Below are 25332 nucleotides of genomic sequence, written 5' to 3' on the forward strand. Positions count from 1 at the left end.
TACCCCTCACACTACACCCCACCCAACCCTCTGCCCCCTGCGCCCCCGCACCTACAGGTTCACTGCCCATGCTCCGCGCCCCCGCGCCTATAGGTTTCCGGCGCTCCCCGTCGCCCGTCGAACCAGTCGGGTACGAAGCTCGGACCGAATCACCCCCGGAGTCCACTATCGTACCCTCACCGACCGTCACCACCCAGCCACCAGAAGAGGCTGCAACACCGGTGCTTCGCCGATCCCAAAGGACGACTCGACTGCCGGACCGGCTCAATTTGTAGATCCATCACCCCTGCCGGACTTGATGTTTTTACAGCGGGTGAATGTGGTGAATTATAAACCTAGTAATTCACATTGTGTTGTATTATATATGTTGTATTAGGGGCCTCACGGTAGCATGGTGGTTAGCATCAATGCTTCACAGCTCCAGGGTCCCAGGTTCGATTCCCGGCTGGGTCACTGTCTGTGTGGAGTCTGCACGTCCTCCCCGTGTGTGCGTGGGTTTCCTCCAGGTGCTCTGGTTTCCACCCACAGTCCAAAGATGTGTGGGTTAGGTGGATTGGCCATGCTAAAATTGCCCGTAGTGTAAGGTTAATGGGGGGATTGTTGGGTTACGGGTATACGGGTTACGTGGGTTTAAGTAGGGTGATCATTGCTCGGCACAACATCGAGGGCCGAAGGGCCTGTTCTGTGCTGTACTGTTCTATAATTCTATATGTATTGTGTCCTTGTGGGCTCTGTATACGAGCCGTTGCGTGGCTCTACCCATAGGGGGAGATGAGGAGTTTGTACTGGGCTCCACCCTTGGCTCCGCCCAAGGCTCCTCCCACTAACCGGAAGTATAAAGCTCTGCAGTTGTGAGCCTGCTGCCAGTTCATCTCGTCGCAGGCAGGCTCAGTTGTAAGACTATTAAAACCACTGTTCACTTCCAACCACATGTCTTGTGAATTGATGGTCTCATCAGAGAGAAAGGGTTATTGGGGAGAGAGGTAGAGATAGAGAGAGACTGAGAGAAAGACTAATGGGCAGACAAGGGTGAGAGAGGGAAATATGGTGAAAGAGAGGGAGGTTGAGAAAGAGACAGAGAGACAGAAAGGGAGAGCGACAGTGACAGTGAAAGAGCGAGAGAGAAAAAGTGGCCCAGAGAGAATGAGAAAGTGAAACAGCGAGGAAGGCACAATGAGCTACCTGGTCCTGAGGCACAGTGATTGATACCCTGTTATATTTGGGAGAGGGGGAATCAATGGTCTTGAGGCACAGTGAAACCTTGGGCTGGATTCTCAGAGACATTGCGCTGAAATCGCAAAATGCAATCCGCTGGAGAATCGGCTCCGATGCCGAAATTAGGTTTGACGCAAGGTTCGCGCCGATTCTGGGTTCTCCGGACCCCCGAACCCGATGAAATTGCGGCGCCTACCGTGGGGCGTATGCATCTCATTATCTACCTTGACTATCGATTCTCCGGAGCCTCAGCGATTCAGCAGGCTGGATGGGCCGATTTCCCAATGCGGTGTTCTAACCACCTAATAAAAATCGTGATACCGGCGTGTTGGCTGAGGGGGCTGCGAAAAGAGGCAGGAGTTGGTGTGGGGGTCCATGGCCTCCCGTAACGGACACCGACCGTGCTTTCTGCGGAGAGGGGAGGGGAAGGGGTCAAGCCGAGCTGTCGGGGAGCCCCCTGTAATGATCTCTGTATGTGCATGTACACAAGGAGTTAATCAGCAGCACCACATGATCACGAGAGGGCCGGACCAACAGGGGTATAAAAAGCAACCACATTGTATCCCCCTCAGTCTCGCTCTCTCTCGGGTGCACTGCGACCAGGACAACATCAGACTAGTTCAGATGGCTAGTTACGTATAGTTATTGCAGTTAGATTTTGTTAATCTTATCACTAGTATCAAAGTTAAAGTAAAGAACTCATGCACTTATTGTTATAGTTACTCAATAAACCTTTGTTGTTACTGGACGAGTTCGATTCTTCTTCATCAAGATTCAGAAGACCTCACCATCAATCAAGGATTGAATGGCACGAGTTACCTACCACACAGGTAACGAGACACACCGACATGACAGGGCGGTGCCCCCGCACCGAGCCCCATTATGCGCTGGGTGAACGAATGGTTAACGGACATATGGATGGGTGCGCCCCCCCACGCCCCCCGGCTACTCCACTCAACCGGCGATATCCACCCATGGGGAACACCCAGGGCCACACCGACGGCAGCCCCCAGTGAGGGCAGGGCATGAAGCAATGGCCCTGGCGGCAGGGACGGGCGCCGGGAGCGGGAGCTCCAACGGGGCGGGGGTGGGGGGCATGCATGGCTGGGGCGCGCGGTGCCAACCGGGGCAACCATGTAGCCCATGGTACCTGGTTGTGCGCGGGTGTATGCGCCATGATAACATTTACTTCCCTCACTCCCTGCAGATTATCATGTTTGGTCACCAACCAGCGATGTTGCTGCCGTGGCGGGGGCTGCTGCCCTGCATGCAGCCCTGTGGCAGCGTCAGCGGAGGCGGTGCAGAGAGGAGGCCGAGGCTGCAGCAGAGGAGTGGGCTGCAGAGGGGCAGGCGGCAGCCGCTCATGCTGGAGGGCTGCCCGCCTGACAGGCTGAGGAGTAGGAGGAGGAACGGGACGGGGAGGAGGAACGGGACGTGGAGGAGGAGGAGGAACGGATGAGGAGGAGGAGGAACGGGAGGACGAGGAGGAGGAACAAGACGAGGAGGAGGAGGAGGTGCTCGTGGTATCAAGGAGGCACCGGATGAGGCCCCGTGTGTATTGGCGCCATATGTCCTTTGAGGAACTTCCGGACCGGGCACGAAGGCGGAGGCTGCGGATGAGCAGGGAGACTACCGGACACATATGCCACATGATGGCACACCTGGCATCGTGTGGGAGTGGGGGAGGATACCCGCTACCAGTGGCCATTAAGGTGTCGGTCGCCCTTAACCTTTTTGCGACAGGGTCGTTCCAGTCGCCGAGTGTGGACCTGTCCGGCATCTCAAAGGCACCGGCGCACAGGTGCATCCAGTTCCCTGTGGACCGGGCCCACCAGGATGCCGGGCATTGGGGTTCGTTGTTGGGATGCCCCGAGTTCATGCACATCGCCCGATGGCCACAGGTGGATTTCACCTTAAGGGGTACCACTCCATTAACATTCATGTGGTCTGTGACCACCAGATGAGGATCCTGCACGTCTGCGCTCGATATCAAGGGAATGTCCATGACTCCTCCATACTGGCACAATCTGTAATCCCTGGCATGTTCAAGGGATCCCCCCCCCCCCCCCCCCCCCCAGTGAGCACGGGACACTTTAGCCGACACACGTCTCACCAAGGGGGGGGGGGGGTGTTGCTCGGCAGGGGCACTGACACCAAAATACCTCAATGCTACACTCCTTCACCACCGACCACCCTCACCTCCCACACCACCAACCACCCTCACCTCCGCACTACCGAACCAACTGCATACACGCCCCCCTCCATTATATATACCTGCGGTGCTACAAGCTGGGGGCACTGGGTTGGCAGTGACAAAGGGTCTGGTCCATAGGATGGAGGATGATGACAACCCACTCTGCGATGTGTTCCGTGCTCCACATCGTTAGACAATGTCTGACTCATGCCATAGTAGCACCTTCCACCTGGGTGATCCCTGCATGCGGGCTGGCCAGTCCATCACACGGTCCTGTCAAATAGCTGGGGATGGTGTGATGGGGACGGTCGGGGGGGGGGGAAATGTCCCAGGTGGTGTGGTGCCGCCATGTTCTGCCCGCTGGCCACCAGATGCACCAGGGACAGGAGGGGGAGTCTGAGGTGTTGCGGTGTTCCGGGACCTCCCCTGCACAAGTCACCAGCATGGGCCCCAGCACCTCCTCCTCCTTCGGGTGCCTAATACCCCCCGGGCTTTTCCATGGGATGGGGGTGCAAGCGGAGACAACCCCCGAGGCCCCCCGACACCTGGCGCTGCCAGGCTTGGATGCCCACTCTGGTATCGACAAGGGTCTGTACGTTAGTGGCCATGGAGCACAGGGAATGGGCGACATCGGTCTGTGACTGCACCACCTCCCTCTAGGTCTGTGCAACGCCGGCCAGCACCTGGGCAATGGGGCCGATGCTTTTCGCAATGACCTGCTGTGACTGGGCCACACTGAGGAGCACCGCTGCAATCTGCAGCTGGCTCTGGCACATGGTTGCCTGTGTGTGGGCAGCCCTGTCATGGGCAACAGCCCCCACCTGCACGGAATGCCCCCAGCCTTGCATTCTCTGACCCATGTCCGACACTGTCACCCCCATTCCCTCCACCGCGGATGCCACGCGTGAAGTTTCGGCCTGGGTGGAATGCATGACCCTGCTCCTGCCCGCGGATTGTAGGTTTTCTGGGCAAGATTCGAGCCTTTTATGAGCTGGGAAAAGGACTTTGAACTTTAAAGCAGTAAAAAAACAGCCATGCTTGGGGCTGCAGGACCTTGACTAAACTTCCCAGCAGCCTCAGCCCTGTGTGTGTGTTTAGAGAGGCAACTCTCGAAATCCACAAGCAGCAGAAACCCAGACAGGCCGGTGATTAGTTTATCTGCAAGATAAAGGAGTTTGTGACATCACCAGACTAGACCGGCAGAAGAACAATGCACCTGGGTTAGTTTCAATACAGGCGCTGATGGCCCTGGCCCAGAGGGAACAGAAGAACAATGCACCTGGGTTAGTTTCAATACAGACGCTGATGGCCCTGGCCCAGAGGGAACAGAAGAACAATGCACCTGGGTTAGTTTCAATACAGACGCTGATGGCCCTGGCCCAGAGGGAAGATAGAACCCATTTCCTTAATGGGATAGCATTCAGCAACCTCCGGAGGGACAATAGGGTGCAATCAAGTACCTAATACCGAAGATAACGATGTTAAGCCCACGTATGCTTCAATGGGGGCTGAAGATCACAGTAGCAGATAAGGCTGCAGCCTTTGCAAACTACGAAACTGTTGGTTGGGAAAGGAGCGGAGGTGGCAGGAAACTCAAAATTGGTGTATAAAAAGGATGGTCAGACCGGCTGTCTCCTCGCTCCTGCTCATCATCATCATGCTCCTGGTGCCTGCCTTTCATTTGTTCCAGCACGCAGCCTGAGACCCACTGAGCAGTTTAAGTTTGAACTTGGATTGTGAGTATCCTCTGGAAGTTTGCCAAGTTCCCAAGATTACTATAGTGGATGAGGCTTTTGGGGGAAAGGGGGTTGCACGCATCTATCATAGTTTTAAGACAGTGCTAAAATTGTATAAAGTAAGCTTTTACGTGGTGCCCGTTTAGTATTCCTTCCATAGTCATAGTTTTGTAAAGCATAAGGCATTTTGTGGTGTTTTCGAGCATTTGGTGATATTGACCTTGAACGTTTAATAAATACCTATATTTGGCTTTCAATTGGTGTCCGTTTTGAGTTTTCAATTCCTCACCAACGATCTCTGACCAAGTCACAATAGTAAATCTCCCTTACCATAATTCCAGTGTCTAAGACCGAGGAGTAACCTGGGCACCTCGAAACCGCCCACTCAGGAAAGACTGCCAGATAAAGGTGGGCAGAGACTTTCCTTTCTTCTCTCTCCCGGGGGCGCTGCTCAAGTGGAATAGGTGCGAGGTGGTTGTGAATCCACCGGTAAGAGAGAGAGGATCACCCGGGCAGTGGTGGGGCTTGGGCAAAGGGGTGTCAAGCCCAATATAAGCCCGTTGGGTGGAGTTAGAAAAAGGGCATCCCGCTACAGGATGGACTCCTCCACTTGCCCCTGCAGGTGCTGGAAGCCGGCCATCATCTTCTCCTCTAGTCCCTGGGTCTCTGCCTGCACCTGCACTATGGGTGGGACTGGATCTTCCAGGAGTCCGGGACACATCTGGGCGGCAGTTGGTTGCTGGGGCCGGGCTGCCCCCCGACCGTCCGGCCACTCGGCTGCTCCTAACTCCACCTGGTTTGTCTCGGACAGAGGGCTGGTGTTCTGGCTGCTCTCCCTGTCGGTGCTTGAGTTTCTGGGGCGCACTGGCCCTGGCACTGGCCGGAGGTGGAGGGCCCCAGATGGTCCGGTAGGACACAAGACAGCCAGATGGGGGTGAGGCGTGAGTTGCTGAGGGCTGTTGTGTGTGGGGTGAGGGGGGGGTTGGGGTGTGGGGGGGTTGGTGTGTGGGGTGAGGGGGGTTGTGGTGGAGGATGACGGGGGTTGGGGTAGGCACACATGTGTCATTGGAACCCGCAACTAGGCAGGGGGTCTCAATTGGTGGCGGGCCTCCGACCTCCGCATCGGCGACCTCCCTCTCCTCCGGCCCGCCGACAATGTCTAGTGTCCTCTGCTCGATCATGGTGAGGGGACACCGGTCTTCCGGTCCTCCTCTGGTCTTCTCCCGCTCCCGGTGGTTATGCGCAGACTTCTCGGGGGGGGAGGGGGTGTCTCCTTGGGAGTGGGGGGGAGGTAAATACAAACAGCAACAGTGTTAGACAGCCCGGTGCATGCAGCCCAGGGGTTGGGTCTCTGATGGTATTAGTGCACAGGTCACCCGGCCATTGCGGCTGGCATGGGTGGGTGCAGCCATGTGGGTCAGGGTAGGGGTGGGACCGTCCCCCTGGAGGAGAGAGGGGCGGTCACATGTATGTGGGGGGTAGGGGGGGTTAGTGCCTGGGGAACAGTGTTGGGTACGCACCCTGGCTGCCCTGAGGAGGTTCTGCAGCATTTTTCTGCACTGGTCTGCAGTCCGGGCCACCTCACTGACAGCGCTGACGATGGTTGCCACCTCTGCCCAGGCACGGCGAACAATGGCGCCTGCTGACCTCTGTCCCGGCCCGGGATACACCAGTCTCTTCTCCACCACGGCGTCCAGGAGGCTCTCGCGTTTGCCGTCCCGTAATCGCGCCGCTGATCTCCTGGCGGCCATCTTGCCTGTGACGCTGTGTGTGTGTGAGGGGTAAATTATTAAGTGCGGCCACGGCATTGCGTCAATTAAGGAACCAGCAAATTGGTGGCTGGCTCGTCGGGCGTTTCGCGATGCGCCCGTGCTAGCCCCTTGGGAGCGGTTGAATCGCTCCACCTGTGGACTCGATGACGCCATCGTGAATCCCGATGGTTTTCATGACGGCGTCAACACTTAGCCCCATTTTGGGAAAATCTAGCCCCTTGTTTTGGTCGGTGAGCGAGGAAGGGGTCTGAGGCTTTGTGGAATCTTCTAAACCAGCACCCATTGACCAAGCAGGTAGGAACCATAGGTTAGGCTTTATTTACGATATACGAGATCTCCACTTGCCAAAGGGTCTCCCTTCTCAATCTACACCCAGGTTGGGATTTTATACCAGTGATCTAACCACCTGTTCAGAGGAAGCCCCGATCCTTCATTACCTGGGGAGCTCATGTTCAGTGGAGATCACAGGGAATCTGACAGTCCTGATGCAGTGACCTCCATGAAGGTTATCACAGGTGTGATGGTCCTCAGGCACAATGAAACCCACCCTTCCATGTGCCGCTGTATTCCAGCTGACCAGGGCTGTTACAGTGTTATTTTGAGTACAGAGTGTTCTTTTAAGCCTTTCTCTGATGTAATTGTTTTACTGGCATCTGTTGAAGGTTCTTAGCATGTGCGGGTTTTGGCAGGCTTTTCAGTCTGCAAGTGGGTGACCTGTTTTTACGATGTTTTCATTTTCATTACTGTTACTACAGCACTGCTGAGTTACTCTTATTGTTAAACTTCATTATTTATTTATGTAAAGCAGTTCCTTCTTTTAAACAACACAACTGTCTCAAGTTACCACAAAGCAATATCTTACCTTCCCCAGAAAGTGTCTCCGGTAGAGTGTCGCAGTCCGTTCACCTTCGACCAGCAGCCTGGAGTCAGTCAGGGAATCGGGATCTTCCTCCACACTAACGGGTTCAGCACCACATGTCCCTTCAATCCAATATCCCCCAGTCAGAGGAAGGACAATGAGAGGGTAAGGAGGCCCCCATTCGAAAACCTCCAGAACAGGAGACAGAGATATGGTCAGCGAGAGTGTGTAATCAATCAACAAAAAACAGAGGGAGTGAGACAGAGGAACAGAGAAAGAGAGCGAGAGAGAGAGAAAGGCACAGAGAGGGGGGAGAAGCACAGAGAGTGAGAGCTTGGAAACGAGAGAGTGAGAACCAGAGAGTGGCAGACAGAGATGCAGGGAAAAGAGACAGAGAGAAAGGGACAGAGGGAGCGAAGAATAGAGCAAGAAACAGAGAGTAAAATAGCAAGGGCTGGTTTAGCTCACTGGGCTAAATCGCTGGCTTTTAAAGCAGACCAAACAGGCCAGCAGCACAGTTCGATTCCCGTACCAGCCTCCCCGGACAGGCGCCGGAATGTGGCGACTAGGGGCTTTTCACAGTAACTTAATTGAAGCCTACTCGTGACAATAAGCAATTTTCATTTCATTTCATTTCAAGAAAGAGAATTCACATACCTCCTGAATACTGGGACGTGCGAAGTTCTCAAACTCCCGCTGAAAGTTAAAAAAGATTAACAGTGATTTAGCACACCCTCCGACACACACTCCCCTCCTCACATAAACTCTCTAACACACTCTCCCTGCTCTTCTGACACACGCAGTCCAAAGATGTGTGGGTTAGGTGGACTGGCCATGCTAAATTGCCCGTAGTGTCCTAAAAAGTAAGGTTGGGGGGGGGGGGGGGGGGGGTTGTTGGGTATAGGGTGGATCTCCTCTGCACATGTTCCAAAGCATCCACGTCCTTCCTATAATGAGGCGACCAGAACTGTACGCAATACTCCAAATGCGGCCGTACCAGAGTTTTGTACAGCTGCAACATGACCTCATGGCTCCGGAACTCAATCCCTCTACCAATAAAGGCCAACACACCATAGGCCTTCTTCACAACCCTATCAACCTGGGTGGCAACTTTCAGGGATCTATGTACATGGACACCGAGATCCCTCTGCTCATCCACACTACCAAGAATTTTACCATTAGCCAAATATTCCGCATTCCTGTTATTCTTTCCAAAGTGAATCACCTCACACTTCTCTACATTAAACTCCATTTGCCACCTCTCAGCCCAGGTCTGCAGCTTATCTGTGTCCCTCTGTAACCTGCAAAATCCTTCCACACTGTCTACAACTCCACCGACTTTAGTGTTGTCTGCAAATTTACTCACCCAACCTTCTGTGCCCTCCTCTAGGTCATTTATAAAAATGACAAACAGCAACGGCCCCAGAACAGATCCTTATGGTACGCCACTCGTAACTGAACTCCATTCTGAACATTTGCCATCAACCACCAGCCTCTGTCTTCTTTCAACTAGCCAATTTCTGATCCACATCTCTAAATCACCCTCAATCCCCAGCCTCCGTATTTTCTGCAATAGCCGACCATGGGGAACCTTATCAAACGCTTTACTGAAATCCATATACACTACATCAACTGCTCTACCCTCATCTACCTGTTCAGTCACCTTCTCAAAGAACTCGCTAAGGTTTGTGAGGCATGACCTACCCTTCACAAAACCATGTTGACTATCCCTAATCATATTATTCCTATCTAGATGATTACAAATCGTATCTCTTATAATCCTCTCCAAGACTTTACCCACAACAGACGTGAGGCTCACCGGCCTATAGTTACCGGGGTTATCTCTACTCCCCTTCTTGAACAAAGGGACCACATTTGCTATCCTCCAGTCCTCTGGCACTATTCCTGTAGCCAATGATGACATAAAAATCAAAGCCAAAGGCTCAGCAATCTCTTCCCTGGCTTCCCAGAGAATCCTAGGATAAATCCCATCAGGCCCCGGGGACTTATCTATTTTCACCTTGTCCAGAATTGCCAACACTTCTTCCCTACGCACCTCAATGCCATCTATTCTAATAGCCTGGGTCTCAGCATTCTCCTCCACAACATTATCTTTTTCCTGAGCGAATACTGACGAAAAGTATTAATTTAGTATCTCGCATATCTCCTCAGCCTCCACACACAACTTCCCACCACTGTCCTTGACTGGCCCTACTCTTACCCTAGTCATTCTTTTATTCCTGACATACCAATAGAAAGCTTTTGGGTTTTCCTTGATCCTGCCTGCCAAAGACGTCTCATGTCCCCTCCTTGCTCGTCTCAGCTCTCTCTTTAGATCCTTCCTCGCTTCCTTGTAACTATCAAGCGCCCCAACTGAAACTTCACGCCTCATCTTCACATAGGCCTCCTTCTTCCTCTTAACAAGAGATTCCACTTCTTTGGTAAACCACGGTTCCCTCGCTCGACCCCTTCCTCCCTGCCTGACTGGTATGTACTTATCAAGAACACGCAATAGCTGTTCCTTGAACAAGCTCCACATATCCAGTGTGCCCAACCCTTGCAGCCTACTTCTCCAACCTACACATCCTAAGTCATGTCTAATGGCATCATAATTGCCCTTCCCCCAGCTATAACTCTTGCCCTGCGGGGTATACTTATCCCTTTCCATCACTAACGTAAAGGTCACCGAATTGTGGTCACTGTCTCCAAAGTGCTCACCTACCTCCAGATCTAACACCTGGCCTGGTTCATTACCCAAAACCAAATCCAATGTGGCCTCGCCTCTTGTTGGCCTGTCAACATATTGTGTCAGGAAACCCTCCTGCACACATTGTACAAAGAACAACCCATCTAATGTACTCGAACTATATATTTTCCAGTCAATAATTGGAAAGTTAAAGTCTCCCATAACAACTCCCCTGTTACTTTCGCTCTTTTCCAGAATCATCTTCGCCATCCTTTCCTCTACATCCCTAGAACTATTAGGTGGCCTATAGAAAACTCCCAACAGGGTGACCTCTCCTTTCCTGTTTCTAACCTCAGCCCATACTACCTCGGAAGAAGAGTCCCCATCTAGCATCCTTTCCGCCACCGTAATACTGTCCTTGACTAGCAGCGCCACACCTCCCCCTCTTTTGCCCCCTTCTCTGAGCTTACTAAAACACCTAAACCCCGGAACCTGCAACAACCATTCCTGTCCCTGCTCTATCCATGTCTCTGAAATGACCACAACATCGAAGTCCCAGGTACCAACCCATGCTGCCAGTTCCCCTACCTTATTTCGTATACTCCTGGCATTGAAGTAGACACACTTCAAACCACCTACCTGAACACTGGCACCCTCCTGCGAAGTCAAATCTGTGCTCCTGACCTCTATACTCTCAATCTCCCGTACCCCAAAACTACAATCCAGGTTCCCATGCCCCTGCTGAATTAGTTTAAACCACCCCAAAGAGCACTAACAAATCTCCCCCCCAGGATATTGGTGCCCCTCAGGTTCAGATGTAGACCATCCTATCTATAGAGGTCCCACCTTCCCCAGAAAGAGCCCCAGTTATCCAGAAATCTGAATCCCTCCTGCCTGCACCATCCCTGTAGCCACGTGTTTAATTGCTCTCTCTCCCTATTCCTCGTCTCACTATCACGTGGCACGGGCAACAACCCAGAGATAACAGCTCTGTTTGTTCTCGCTCTGAGCTTCCATCCTAGCTCCCTAAAGGCCTGCCTGACATCCTTGTCCCCTTTCCTACCTATGTCGTTATTGCCAATGTGAACCTTGACTTGGGGCTGCTCCCCCTCCCCCTTAAGGACCCGGAAAACACGATCCGAGACATCACGTACCCTTGCACCTGGGAGGCAACATACCAAACGTGAGTCTCTCTCGCTCCCACAAAATCTCCTATCTGTGCCCCTGACTATTGAGTCCACAATTACTAATGTTCTACTCCTTTCCCCCTTTCCCCCCTCCCCTTCTGAGCAACAGGGACAGACTCCGTGCCAGAGGCCCGTACCCCATGGCTTACCCCTGGTAAGTCCTCCCCCCCACAAGTATCCAAAACGTTATAACCTGCCTGCTTACCATTGGCTGGGGACTAATGACAATCCCACAATCCTGTGGGAGTATGAGCTTCCCAAATGAGGGGTCGGAGAAATCATTAGCAGACTCCCTGCATGAATAGAGCTGGCCAGTTTGGAACCAGGGACAGAGAGGAGTGAGCAGCAAGGGAAGTTGCTGCTGCTGTTGTATCTGTATGTTATTGTAAATAAATGTTATTTCTTTGTATCCTGAAAACTCGTGCTGGATTCTTCGTGGCCCTCACAAAAAATATGTAAGGTTCCTGAGGAGAGCTGACAGGGTGAATGCTGAGAGGACGTTGTGGTGATGTGCATCACTGTAAATACACAAGGGGTTAATGTAAATACATGTAGACTAGCTAGACACTAGAGGGAGCACCAGAGACATGACACACAGACACTCAACCAATAGAACAGTTAGATAGGACACAACCAATGGGCATTCACTATACACACAGAGGTGACACGACCACAGGAGGGCATTGCACCAACCCATATATAAAGGACACAACACACATGATCTTCCTCTTTCCAGTGGAGACAGTCAGTGAGTAGAGACACAGGGTTGATTCAATATCACTCCCACCACGTGGATTGTAGCAGACTGGTTAGTCAGTCTGAGTAGCTATAGAAGGATTAACAGTAGTGGCGAACCCAAGTAGGAGAAGTATAAATAGTTTAATGAACGTGTTGAAGTTATCTCCACATCTGAACCTTCCTTTGTCAAGTGCACCACAAGGAAGCCGCTTATGCTACGCTTAGAGCATAACAAGACATGGTCCCAGAGTGAACTGTTTCAATCCATATAGCCATACCTCAGCATACAGTGACAACCAGCAACAATACCCAGGCAAGATGATCGAGATCCCGGTTCCGCAGCGGCTCCAGTGCCACGGCCATCTCCGCGAAAACTGCCGGGCATTCCAGCAAAGGTTTGAGATCTTCCTGGTAGCAGCCAACCTACAAGACGTGGCCGATGCTGAAAAGACAGAGCTTCTGCTCACCATCGCCGGTGCCAGAGCAGAAGAAATCTTTAAAACGTTCAAGTTCTCTAAAAGGCAAAACAGGAGCAACTTCCATGCAGTCCTGGACAAATTCGGTAAATACTGTGAGGAAAACACACTCCAACCAGCAGAAAACGGTAAGAGAAGCGCCAGCGCCAGTGCACCACAAGGAAGCCACTTATGCTACACTTAGAGCATAACAAGACAGACGTTTCCCCATCGTGGGGATGGGAATATGAAATCTAGAATGATGGGACACAGTTTAAAAGTAGGGGGCCTCCCTGTGAGCCAGAGATGAGGAGATTTTTTTTCTCAGAGGGTCATGAGTCGATGGAATTTTCTTGCACAGAATTGATGGATATTTGAGGCTATACTCATTGGGATATTAGTCTGTGGAACTCTCTCCCCCAGAGAGCAATGGAGGCTGGGTAATTTAATACTGAGCTAGACAGAGTTTTGGACAACAAGGGAGTGAAGGATTATTGGGGACAGACGGAAAGTGGAGTTGAGGCAACACCCAGATCAGCTATGATCTAATTGATTGGAAGTGCAGGCTTGATGGGCCGAATGACCTACTCCTGCTCCTAATTCAGACATTCATCTGTATTTTTTGTATGTTTCTATTGAGGGAAAGCGGGATTAGGCTATTGAGTTGGATGATCAGCCATGATCATAATGAATTACTGAATGGGCTTGAAGGGCCCAATGGCCTCCTCCTGCTCCTATTTTTTCTGTTTTCTATGTTTCTTTGTATAAATGTAATTTTGGGGAGGATTTTTAGCGATTGACTGGGGTCAGAGTAGAGGTAGAGAAAGATGGGTTGAGGATGGGAGGAGACAATAGGAAATTGGCGAATGGGAGACTGGGGTCATGAAAAGGAGAAGGAATTTCAATTGTACCTTCTGAAGTTGCGGCAGTGAACATCTTTGCTCCTCCAATCGAGTGCCCTGAGAAATAGATCAAAAAGCCAAGACTATCATCAACGGTTTCCGAGCAGGAGGTTAGCGCTGTGTGTGCCATTGCTACATTCTAAACCTGCCAACTCCACCTACCTGACAAACCTTATCAACCACACATTTATCCACTCCCTTCCCGAACACACACAACTCAATGATTCTCTTCCTCAAGCTCTCACTGATCTAATATATCCCTGGCTCTCATTGTCAAACCCCATTAACAAATCTAGAGGGGATTTTTCAGCCGTTCATCCCTTCAGCATCACCCTTCTCAATTGTGACACAAAACAGACAGCCTCCCTGCTCCTGATCCCTGTCTAGAAACCCCTGGGTTAGGGAGGGGTGAAGTAGCCTGGATTCATGCTCCAGATCTGCATAGACTGATTCCTGGGTTGTGGACTGGGGTTAATTTACTCTGGGTTCTTGCTGCTGATCCCTGTCCAGTCACCCCCGGGTTAGGGGGAGGGAGGTTGGTTGAATCAGCCCGGATTCCTGCTCCTGACCCCTGGACACTGATCCCTGGGATTGGGAAAGAGCTGAATCAGCACAGGTTCTTGCTCCTGATTCCAGTCAAGTGACCACTGTGTTAGAGAGAGGGGAGATTCAGCCCAGGATCCTGCTCCTGCTCCCTGTCCAGTGACCCCCTAGCTAAGGATCTGACAGAGCAAATGGGAGCATGCGGGTGGATTACCTGCATCTTCTCAATGAATTCAAACAAGTCTTCAGTCTGTGAAAAGAAAAATGAAGATATATCAGTCAGCGTGTTACAGTGAGAGGTGTGGGATAATAATGTCATGGGAGAGTCCCTTTAAGAAAGGTTTTTGTCTTATCACATGGCTTCAGTAATGTCATTGTGTGGGTGGAACTGGGCTGTGGCTCTGGAAATTAGCATAAATGCTTCACAGCTCCAGGGTCCCAGGTTCGATTCCCGGCTGGGTCACTGTCTGTGCGGAGTCTGCACGTCCTCCCCGTGTGTGCGTGGGTTTCCTCCGGGTGCTCCGGTTTCCTCCCACAGTCCAAAGATGTGCGGGTTAGGTGGATTGGCTATGCTAAATTGCCCGTAGTGTCCTAAAAAGTAAATGTTAGTGTGTGTGGGGGGGGGGGGGGGGGGGGGGGGGGGGTTGTTGGGTTACGGGTATAGGGTGGATACGTGGGTTTGAGTAGGGTGATCATTGTTCGGCACAACATTGAGGGCCGAAGGGCCTGTTCTGTGCTGTACTGTTCTATGTTCTATATCTGAGTGTTACATTGAGGCATGTTGGGTATATCAGAATGTTACAGCGAGCGGTTTGAGGAATATCAGAGTAGTACAGTGAGGGGTGTGGGATATAACACAGTATTACAGTGAGGGTTGTGCTCTATATCAGGCTGTTGATATATCTGGGATATGTGGTGATATGCCGGTGAATAATATTGTATATAGTTAGCAATGCGATCTCCAACCAGCTGGTGACGCCAGATATTGGTCATGTAACTTCCAGCTTTCGCCAGTTGGTAGTAAGGCATACCACAGGACAGTCGCACATAGGATAATTCCAGGAGAGTTCACAAAACTCAAATAGTAACTTAGTCTGGTATTTTGTTTGTTACCTTTCCACGTGTTAATCAATAAATCTTCATTCTAGTTAAGTCACCAACAGTGCTGCATGAATCATTACAAAGGCACGTTCACAGAACACAACAGGATATATCAGAGTGTTGCAGTGAGGAATGTGGGAAATAGCAGAGTGTTACAGTGAGGGGTGTGGGATATATCAGAGTGTTACAGTGAGGGGTGTGGAGTATATCAGAGTGTTATAGTGAGGGGTGTGTGATGTATCAGAGTGTTACAGTGAGGAGTGTGGGATAATAATGTCATGGGAGAGTCCCTTTAAGAAAGGTTTTTGTCTTATCACTTGGCTTCAGTAATGTCATTGTGTGGGTGGAACTGGGCTGTGGCTCTGGAAATTGGTTTTAAGTTTGCTTTTGTTTTCATAGAATCATAGAATTTACAGTGCAGCAGACCAGTCGGCCATCAAGTCTACGCCGACACTTGGAAAGGGCACCCTACTTAAGCCCCTGCCTCCACCCTATCCTTGTAACCCAGTAACCCTACCTAACCTTTTTTGGACACTAAGAGCAATTTAGCATGACCAATCTAGCTAACCTGCACATCTTTGGACTGTGGGAGGAAACCGGAGTACCCGGAGGAAACCCACACAGACACGGGATTTTCACATTTGGCTGCTGTACTCAGAAAGAGGAGTATTTTGTCCTGTCTCTCTATCTTCATTTTAAAAGATGTTTCCAGACTTCTTGATAACTTGAAAAGAAATAATTGTTTTCCGGAAGGAATTCAAACCTGCTATTTTGGAAAGGCAATAAGAGCATCCATACCAGGTCTTGAGTGCTGTGTGCTGGGCCACACCTTTGAAAAGGGGGTACTGGTTTATGGGATCCTGTTATTTAATTGGATCAGTTAAAGGGGGAAATTTAATCAAGGGTTATACATAGAGTACTGTAGCTGTGTGGGTATGTATGTTTGTAGTTGATAAAAATGCTTAACGTGTGTGTTTATAAAAAATGTTAACTAAATTCGTAGAATAAAGCTTGTTTTTGATAAAAGTGCTTAAGGCCTCTGTTGAGTAACACCTGAAAGGCGGGCCCTTGTGCTCATCATAACCAAAGTAGATAAACAGTTGTAGGTCAGGTGAACTCCATGATATACTTTGGAGTGTTCTATACCCTGGCCCATAATAATAATAATCTTTATTATTGTCACAAGTAGGTTTAAATTAACACTGCAATGAAGTTACTGTGAAAATCCCTGTGTTACCTCATTTTACCGCCTGTTCGGGTACGCCGAGGGAGAATTCAGAATGTCTAAATTGCCAATCAGTACGTCTTTTGGGACTTGTGGGAGGAAACCGGAGCACCCGAGGAAACCCACGCAGACATGGGGAGAAAGTGCAGAGTCCGCACAGACAGTGACCCAAACTGGGAATCGAACCTGGGACCCACAATTGCTGTGAAGCAATTGTGCTAACCACAATACTATCGTGCTGCCCTCCACAATGTGACCGTGCTGCCCTCCACAATGCGACCGTGCTGCCCTGGCCTACCCCTATTTCTATTTTGTATGTTTCTATATCATAGTATCACAGTGAGGGGTGTGGAATATATCAGATTGCTCAAGTGAGGCGTGTGGGATATAACAGAGTGTTGCAGTGAGCAGTTGGGATACAACAGAGCATTACAGTGAAGGGTGTTGGATAGAGCAGATTATAGTGAGTGGTGTAGAATATATCAGACTGTTGGGTCTGGGATATATCAGTGAGGGGTGTGCGGTATATTGGAGTGTTACAGAAAGATGTGTGGGATATATCAGAGTATCACAGTGAGGGATGTGGAATATGTCAGTGTTACAGTGAGGGGTGTGGGGTAAATCAGTGTTTCAATGAGGGGTGTAGGATATATCAGTCTTACAGTGAGGGGTGTGCAGACTATCAGGGTGTTACAGTGAGATGTGTGGGATATCTCAAAGTGTTACATTGAGAGGTGTGAGATATATCAGAGTGTTACTCTGAGGGGTGGGATATATTAGATTATCACAGTGAGAGGTATGGGATGTATCAGTGTGTACAGTGAGGGGTGTGGGATATATCAGAGTGGTAGAGTGAAGGGTGTGGGTCATATCAGAGTGTTACAGTGAGTAGTGTCGGATATATCAGAATGTTACAGTGAGGTTTGTGGATTTATCACAGTGTGACAGTGAGGAGTGTAAGATATATCAATGTGTCACTGAGTGTTATGGGATATATAAGAGTGTCACAGTGAGGGATGTGAGGTGATTCAGTGAGTTAAAGAGTGTTGGTTTGTTCATTATGTTCGTGAGCGCGTACTGTTAAGATATCTCACCTTCTGTGTACAGGACGGACTCTGTGTTGATGCAAATTTAGTTCCAGTCTCCACTGATTGTAAGTATCTGTATTAGTAAGAATCAAACATTTAATGTTGCATCTTGTGTTAAACAGGTAGTGAAATAGACATTACTCTGCAGGTTTTATTACAAGACCTCGATATGTCTCTTTCCCTAGTTATCTGTTGCCCTACATATATATAACACCCCCTGAACCCCTTGATGTGTCAGTCCCAGTTATCTGTTACCCTGTATTTAATTTTAAAAAACCTGAACCCCCTCAGTGTGTCTCTATTCCAGCTCCCTGTTACCCTGTATATAACATCACCCCGCTGAACCTCTCAGTGTGTCTCTCCCAGCTATCTGTTACCCTGTGTATAACATCACCCCGCTGAACCTCTGTGTCCCTCCCAGCTCCGTTACCCTGTGTATAACATCACCCCGCTGAACCTCTCAGTGTATCTCTCCCAGCTATGTTACCCTGTATAGAATATAACCCACTGAACCCCTCAATGTCTCTCTTAGCTCTCTGTTACCATGTATGTAATGTAACCCCCCTGAATCCTTGATATGTCTCTCTCCCAGCTATCTCATCCTGTATATAATAAAGCCCCCTGAACCCTTTGATGTTTCTCTCCCAGCCATCTGTTACCCTGTGTACAACCTCCTCGATGTGTCTTTCCCAGCTAGATGTTACCCTGTATATAACGCCCCTGAACCCCTCGATGTCTCTCTCCAGCTATCTGTTACTTTATATATAATATAACCTGCCTGAACACATTGATGCCTCTCTCACTGATATTTTTTATCCTGCATATAATATAACCCCCCTGAACCCTTCAATGTGTCTCTATCCCAGCTCTCTGTTACCCTGTATATAGTATAACCCAGGGGTGGGCAAACTACGGCCCGCGGGCCGCATGCGGCCCGACAAAGGTTTTTATGCGGCCCGCCAATGAGTTGCCCGGAATCATAACCGGCATTTTTGAAAAGCCGCTGGGGAAAAGCCGCTGAAGTAAATGCGCTTATTCAATAAGCGCATTTACTTCAGCGGCTTTTCCCCGGCAGCTTTTCAAAAATGCCGGTTATGATTCCGGGCACCTCATTGGCGGGCCGCATAAAAACGCGCGTAGTGGGGTGGATGAGTGGGGCTGTCTCATTGGTCGGTTTAGTTGGTTGTGCGACCAATAGGAGTCCAGGTTACAAACAATAAGCCTTATTATTGTTTGTAACCTGGACTCCTATTGGTCGCACACCCAACTAAACCGACCAATAAGGCAGCCCCACTCATCCACCCCACTACGCACGTTTTTATCGTTGACTCGGCCAGGCTGTGCTTCTGTCAGTGTTAAGGATCAGCACAAGCAACTTGACACCTGATTTCAACAAACTGGTAAATGACTGCAGTCAGATGCATCATTCTCATTGACATTGTTCTGTTACTTACTGAGTTACTTTGTTTTTCAAATAAATGTGCTTTTTTTTCTTTAAAGACCTTTTATTTTTGCTATTTTAAATATTAATTATTTTACTTAATATACTATGCAGCCCTTTAAAATTGTGAATTTCTGAATGTGGCCCTTGCACGGAAAAGTTTGCCCACCCCTGGTATAACCCATCTTAACCCTCAATGTGTCCCTCCCAGCTATCTATTACTCCTGCATATAAGCCCCTGAACCCCTGACGTGCCTCGCAGAAATATGTTACTCTGTATACAATATAACCTCTACATAATATAGCCCACTGAACCCCTGGTGTGTCTCTCTCAGCTATCTGTTCCCCTGTATATTAAACCTCTGAACCCCTTGATGTCTCTCTTCCAGCTCTCTGTTACTATGTATGTAATATAATCCCACCTGAATCCTTGATATGTATCTCTTCCAGCAATCTATCACTCTGTATATAATATAACCCCCCCATAATACTTGATATGTCTCTCTCCTAGCTATCTGTTACCCTGAATATAATATTGCCCCTGAACCCCTCAATGTCTCTCTCCCAGCTATCTGTTACCCTGTGTATAATGTAACCCCCAAACCCCTCAATGTGTCCGTCCCAGCTATCTGTTACCCTGTATTTAATACACCCCCCCGAACCTCTGAATGTCTCTCCTAGCTCCCTGTTACTATGTATGTAATATAACCCCCCTGTATCCTTTATATGTCTCTCTTCCAGCTATCTGTCACCCTGTATATAATATAATCCCCTGAATACTTAATGTCTCTCTCCCAGCTATCTGTTACCCTGTGTACAATATAACCCTCTCACCCCCTTTAAATTACTCTCCCAGCTATGTTACTGTGTGTAATATAACCCCTCCTTCCCTCGATGTCTCCCTCCCAGCTATCTGTTGTACTGTAAATTATATAATCCCCCTGAACCACTCAATGTGTCTCTCCCAGCTTTCTGTTACACTACATAATATATACCCCCTGAACCCCTTGATGTGTCTCTCTCTCAGCTATCTGTTACCTTGTATATAATATAATGTCTCTGAACCCCTTGATTTGTCTCCATCTCAGATATTTGTTACTCTATATATAATATAAACCCCCTGAACCCCTTGATGTCTCTCTCCCAGCCATCTGTTACGCTGTATATAATATAACCCCTGCACACCTCGATGTGCCTCTCTCCCAGCTATCTGTTACCCTCGATATAATATAACCTAGCCAAACCCCTTGATATTTCTCTTTCTTGCATATTCCATGGTGGCGCCACTCATTAACATAGGGCAGCACAGTAGCATAGTGGTTAGCACAATTGCTTCACAGCTCCAGGGTCCCAGGTTTGATTCCCGCTGGGTCACTGTCTGTGTGGAATCTGCACGTTCTCCCGTGTCTGCGTGGGTTTCCTCCGGGTGCTCCAGTTTCCTCCCGCAGTCCAAAGGTGTGTGGGTTAGGTGGATTGGCCATGCTAAATTGCACTTAGTGTCCTAAAAGGTTAAGTGGGGGTTGCTGGGTTATGGGGATAGGGTAGATATGTGGGCTTCAGTAGGGTTATCTTTGTAAGCGCTGCTGCAGACTCGATGGGCTGAATGGCCTCTTTCTGCACTGTAAATTCTATGAACTTCTATGAAATTTCCCTCACTCAGCTCTCTGTAATTCAAGATGGCGCCGGAGCATGGCGACTCTCTGCGAGCTCTCTTACCCAGACCCTTTTCTTTTATCTCTTATCAGCTTTCTGACTTACTCAGTAACCAATCACTGTTTGTCAATGTACCAATTGTCAATGTACTCTGTCGATTTTTTTTGTCTACTATGTTTGTACTGTGGTTGCAGAAAAATACTATTCGCTGCACTTCAGGACATGTGACAATAAATCAACTCAAATGATATAATTACACTTACTCCCCTCAATGTATCTCCCAGACCTATCTTTTTTCCTGCATATAATATAATACCCCTGAACTCCTCGATGCATCTCTCCCAGCCATCTGTTACCCTGTATATAATACAAACCCCCTGAACCCCTTGATGTCCCTCTCCCAGCTATCTGTTATCCTGCATATAATACAACCCCCTGAACCCCTTGATGTCCCTCTCCCAGCTATCTGTTACCCTGTATAGAATACAACCCCCCCTGAACCCCTTGATGTCTCTCTCGCAGCCATCTGTTACCCTGTATATAAAACAACCCCCGAACCCCTTGATGTCCCTCTCCCAGCCATCTGTTACCCTGTATAGAACACAACCCCCCCCGAACCCCTTGATGTCTCTCGCACCAATCTGTTATCCTGTATATAACACAACCCCCCCTGAACCCCTTGATGTCTCTCTCGCAGCCATCTGTTACCCTGTATATAATACAACCCCCTGAACCCCTTGATGTCCCTCTCCCAGCTATCTGTTACCCTGTATAGAATGCAAACCCCCTGAACTTCTTGATGTCCCTCTCCCAGCTATCTGTTACCCTGTATAGAATGCAAACCCCCTGAACCCCTTGATGTCCTTCTCCCAGCTATCTGTTACCCTGTATAGAATGTAAACCCCTTGATGTCCCTCTCCCAGCCATCTGTTACCCTGTATAGAATGCAAACCCCCTGAACCCCTTGATGTCTCTCTCCCAGCTGTTACCCTGTATATAATACAACCCCCCTGAACCCCTTGATGTCCCTCTCCCAGCCATCTGTTACCCTGTATATATACAACCCCCCTGAACTCCTTGATGTCCCTCTCCCAGCCATCTGTTACCCTGTATATACAACCCCCCCTGAACTCCTTGATGTCCCTCTCCCAGCTATCTGTTACCCTGTATAGAATGCAAACCCCCTGAACCCCTTGATGTCCCTCTCCCAGCCATCTGTTACCCTGTATATATACAACCCCCCTGAACTCCTTGATGTCCCTCTCCCAGCTATCTGTTAAACTGTAAATAATCTAACCACCCTTGAACCCCTCAAGGTCTCTCTCCCAGCTATATGTTACCCAGTGTATGATATAACCCCTGCACCCCTGAGTTATCCTTCTCAGCTATCTGTTACCCTGTATACAAATAAACTCTTGAACCTACTTTATGTGACACTCCCAGCTATTTTACTCTGTCCATAATATAAACCCCTCATCCTCTCGATGTCTCCCTCCCAGGTATCTGTTATACTGTAAATTATATAATTCCCCCTAAACCTCTCAATGTCTCTGTCCCAGCTATCTGTTACCCTGTATATTGTATAACCCACCTTAACCCTCGATGTGTCTCTCTCAGCTATCTGTTGCCCCTGCATATAATAATACAGCCCTGAACCCCTTGAAGTATCTCCCTCAGCTATCTGTCAGTCTGTATATAATATAACCCCCTGAATCCTTGATATCTCTCTCTCCCAGTTATCTATTACCCTGTATATAATACAATCCCCTGAGCCCCTGATGTGCCTCTCCGAGCTACCTGTTACCCTGTATATAGTATAATCCCTGAACCCTTGATGTCTCTCTTCCAGCTCGCTGATACCCTGTATCTAATATAACACCCCATGAACTCCTCAATGTGTCTCTCCCAGTTATGTGTTAATCTGTGAATAATACAACCCCCTTGAACCCATCAATGTCTCTCTCCCATACAATGTCTCTCTCCTGTATATAATATAGCCCCTGAACCCCTTATTGTCTCTCTCCCAGCTATCTGTCACCCTGTGTACAATATAACCCACTAACCCCCTTTAAGTGACTCTCCCAGCTATGTTCCTGTGTATAGTATAACCCCCTCCTTCCCTTGATCTCTCCCTCCCAGCTATCTGTTGTACTGTAAATAATATTAAAGCCCTGAACCACTAAACGTGTCTCTCCCAGGTTTCTGTTACACTGGATATAATGTATACCCCCTTGAACCCCTTGATGTGTCTCTCTCCCAGCTGTCTGTTACCTTGCAAACAATATAACCCCCCTGAACCACTTGATGTGTTTCTCCCAGATATCTCTAACACTGTGTTTAATACAACCTCACTAAACCCCTCGATGTTCCTCTCCCAGCTATTTGTTACCTGGTATATAATGTAAAGCCCCTGAACCCCTTGATGTGCCTCCATCTCAGAAATCTGTTACCCTATGTATAATATAATCCCCCAAACCCTTCATATGCCTCTCCCAACTACCTGTTACCTTGTATGTAATATAACCCCCCTGGCCCATTGATGCATCCCTCCCATCTATCTGTTACCCTGTTTACAACACCCCTCAATGTGGCTCTCCATGCTATCTGTTACCTGTATATAATATAACCCGCTGAACCCTTGATGTGCCTCTCCCAGCTATCTGTTACTCTGTATATAATATAATCCCCCAAACCCCTCGATGTCTTTCTCCCAGCTACCTGTTACCCTGTATTTAATATAACTCCCCTGAACCCCTCATGTGTCTCTCCTTGCTATCTGTTACCCTTTATATAAACCCCTGAACCCCTTGAGTGCTCCCCTCCAGTTATCTGACACCCTGTATATGATATAACCCCCCTGAACTCCTCGATGTGCCTCTCTCCCAGTTATCAGTTACCCTGGATATATTACCCACACTGTGCCCCCCACCCTTTCCACCTTCCCCGAGTCCCACAACCTGTACATTACTTTGATTGCATGTGGTCTGACTGCTGCTTTCCAATTTGCTTGAGGTGAGTGTTCTTTTGACTCACCCAGTTGATGTTGCTGCGTTGGAGCTGCGTTTTCTGGTGAACATTGTCACTGGTATATTATCTTCGATTGCTGCAGGTTGGCCAAGGGTTCTTGTTCATGAGTCTGGTTCAATAAAATGCGCACTGGCTATTCACGATCTCTTTGAAACCCCTTTGGCTGCTTAGATGACAATTCCACCGCTTTCCTAGTGCTATGTTTGTTTGTATACCTGATTCCAACCGCCCCAACCCCGCCTCTCATACCGGATGTACCTTTCTCTAGGTCTGCGGAGAGAATTGTAGGGTCCCTGCTTGGTGACAGAAGGCTGATGCTGGGAACGAAGTTCAGCTGGCACTCCTCTCAAAGAACAACTCCACATGAGATCTAACAGAAGCCTCTCAACTGTTGGAGAGAGAGAGAGAGAACAACAGAGGGAGAGGCAGAGAGTGACAGACAGGGAGCGATAGAGAAAAAGAGACAGTGACCGACAGAGACAGAAAAAGAGAGAGACACAGCGAGGGTGAGGGAGAAAGAGAGACATTAATGGACAGAAAGACAGAGACAGACAGAGAGCGAGAGGCAGAAAGAGAGAGACAGACAGACAAAGAGAGAGGCACCGAGAAAGAAACAGCTGGAGAGACAGACAGACAGGGAGAGGGAGAGACAGAGAGAAGATAATCAGAAGTAGCAAAAGGCAAAATAAGAGGGAGAGACAGAATGAGAGTCACTCACCACTTCTCGCTCTGTCTACCTGTCTCTTCATGTATTCCAATCTCTCCTTCTCCCTTTTTCTGTCCATCTTTTGCACTATAAGTGTTTCCTGCTCTGTCTCTCCATCTTTCTGCCTCTCTCCTTCTGTCTCTTTCTGTCTTCCCCCCTCTCTAACCCTATCTCTGTCTTTCTTTCTCCCCCTGTTTCTGTCTAACCCTGTCCTCCTCTGCCTCTCTCTCTTTCTCTCTAACTTTCACTTTGTATCTTGGTTTATTCCTCTGTCTCTCACTCTCTGCTCTGCACTCATACTAATCTAATTCCCTGCTGCTGCTGGCTTTCACTGACCTTTCTCCGAATAACCAGGGGAGCTGCTGATCTCCGGCAGCAAAGCCTGCAACTTGCAACGTCCCCGCTGAGTCTCAATACATCAATCAGGGACAAGCAGAGCATGCACAGCAAGATCCCAAAACCAGGATTAGCTCTAGGGTATCACACATGGAAAGGTGCCCGACCTTATCTGGCATTTCAGTTCTCAGCAAAAGAGACCCTTTAGGATCAGATGTCTGCGGCTTTTAAAAATCCTGGGGCTGCATTTAGTCCAAGCAGACTTAATAGGACATTTTCAAGTCTCACAAATGATGGAGGACATGGTGAAGACTGAATTTCCAGCTTGTTCAGATATATCAATACAACAGAAAGGTTACAGGCAAAATTTATAACTTTGAAGACATTTCAGCAAATTTGGAAGAAAGTAGGATTGGAGGAGCAATAACATAGAAATTAATCCCAGGACTGCTGGGGAAGAGTTAAAAG

At 49.0% G+C, this 25332-nt stretch overlaps 1 protein-coding gene across 2 annotated transcripts in view; it reads right to left on the reverse strand.

Annotated features, from left to right (window-relative positions):
• The window catches only part of LOC119979520 (rap1 GTPase-activating protein 1-like), a 97995-nt gene extending 73689 nt beyond the window's left edge, over positions 1-24306 (reverse strand). Inside the window, exons 1-6 of one of the 2 annotated variants that reach the window (XM_038821854.1) lie at positions 24081-24306; positions 17708-17774; positions 14502-14537; positions 13754-13801; positions 8434-8472; positions 7780-7965 (exon numbers count right to left, since the gene is read on the reverse strand). In XM_038821854.1, the coding sequence (XP_038677782.1) occupies positions 7780-7965; positions 8434-8472; positions 13754-13801; positions 14502-14537; positions 17708-17774; positions 24081-24187 (483 nt within the window). In that variant the 5' untranslated portion in view covers positions 24188-24306. Of the gene's footprint in view, positions 1-7779; positions 7966-8433; positions 8473-13753; positions 13802-14501; positions 14538-17707; positions 17775-23828 lie in introns of both variants that reach the window. The other variant, XM_038821855.1, reaches the window with a different exon arrangement.
• Between the last annotated feature and the right edge of the window lie 1026 nt (positions 24307-25332).

The sequence above is a fragment of the Scyliorhinus canicula genome, chromosome 16 (genome assembly GCF_902713615.1).
Source record: "Scyliorhinus canicula chromosome 16, sScyCan1.1, whole genome shotgun sequence".
NCBI lineage: Eukaryota > Metazoa > Chordata > Chondrichthyes > Carcharhiniformes > Scyliorhinidae > Scyliorhinus > Scyliorhinus canicula.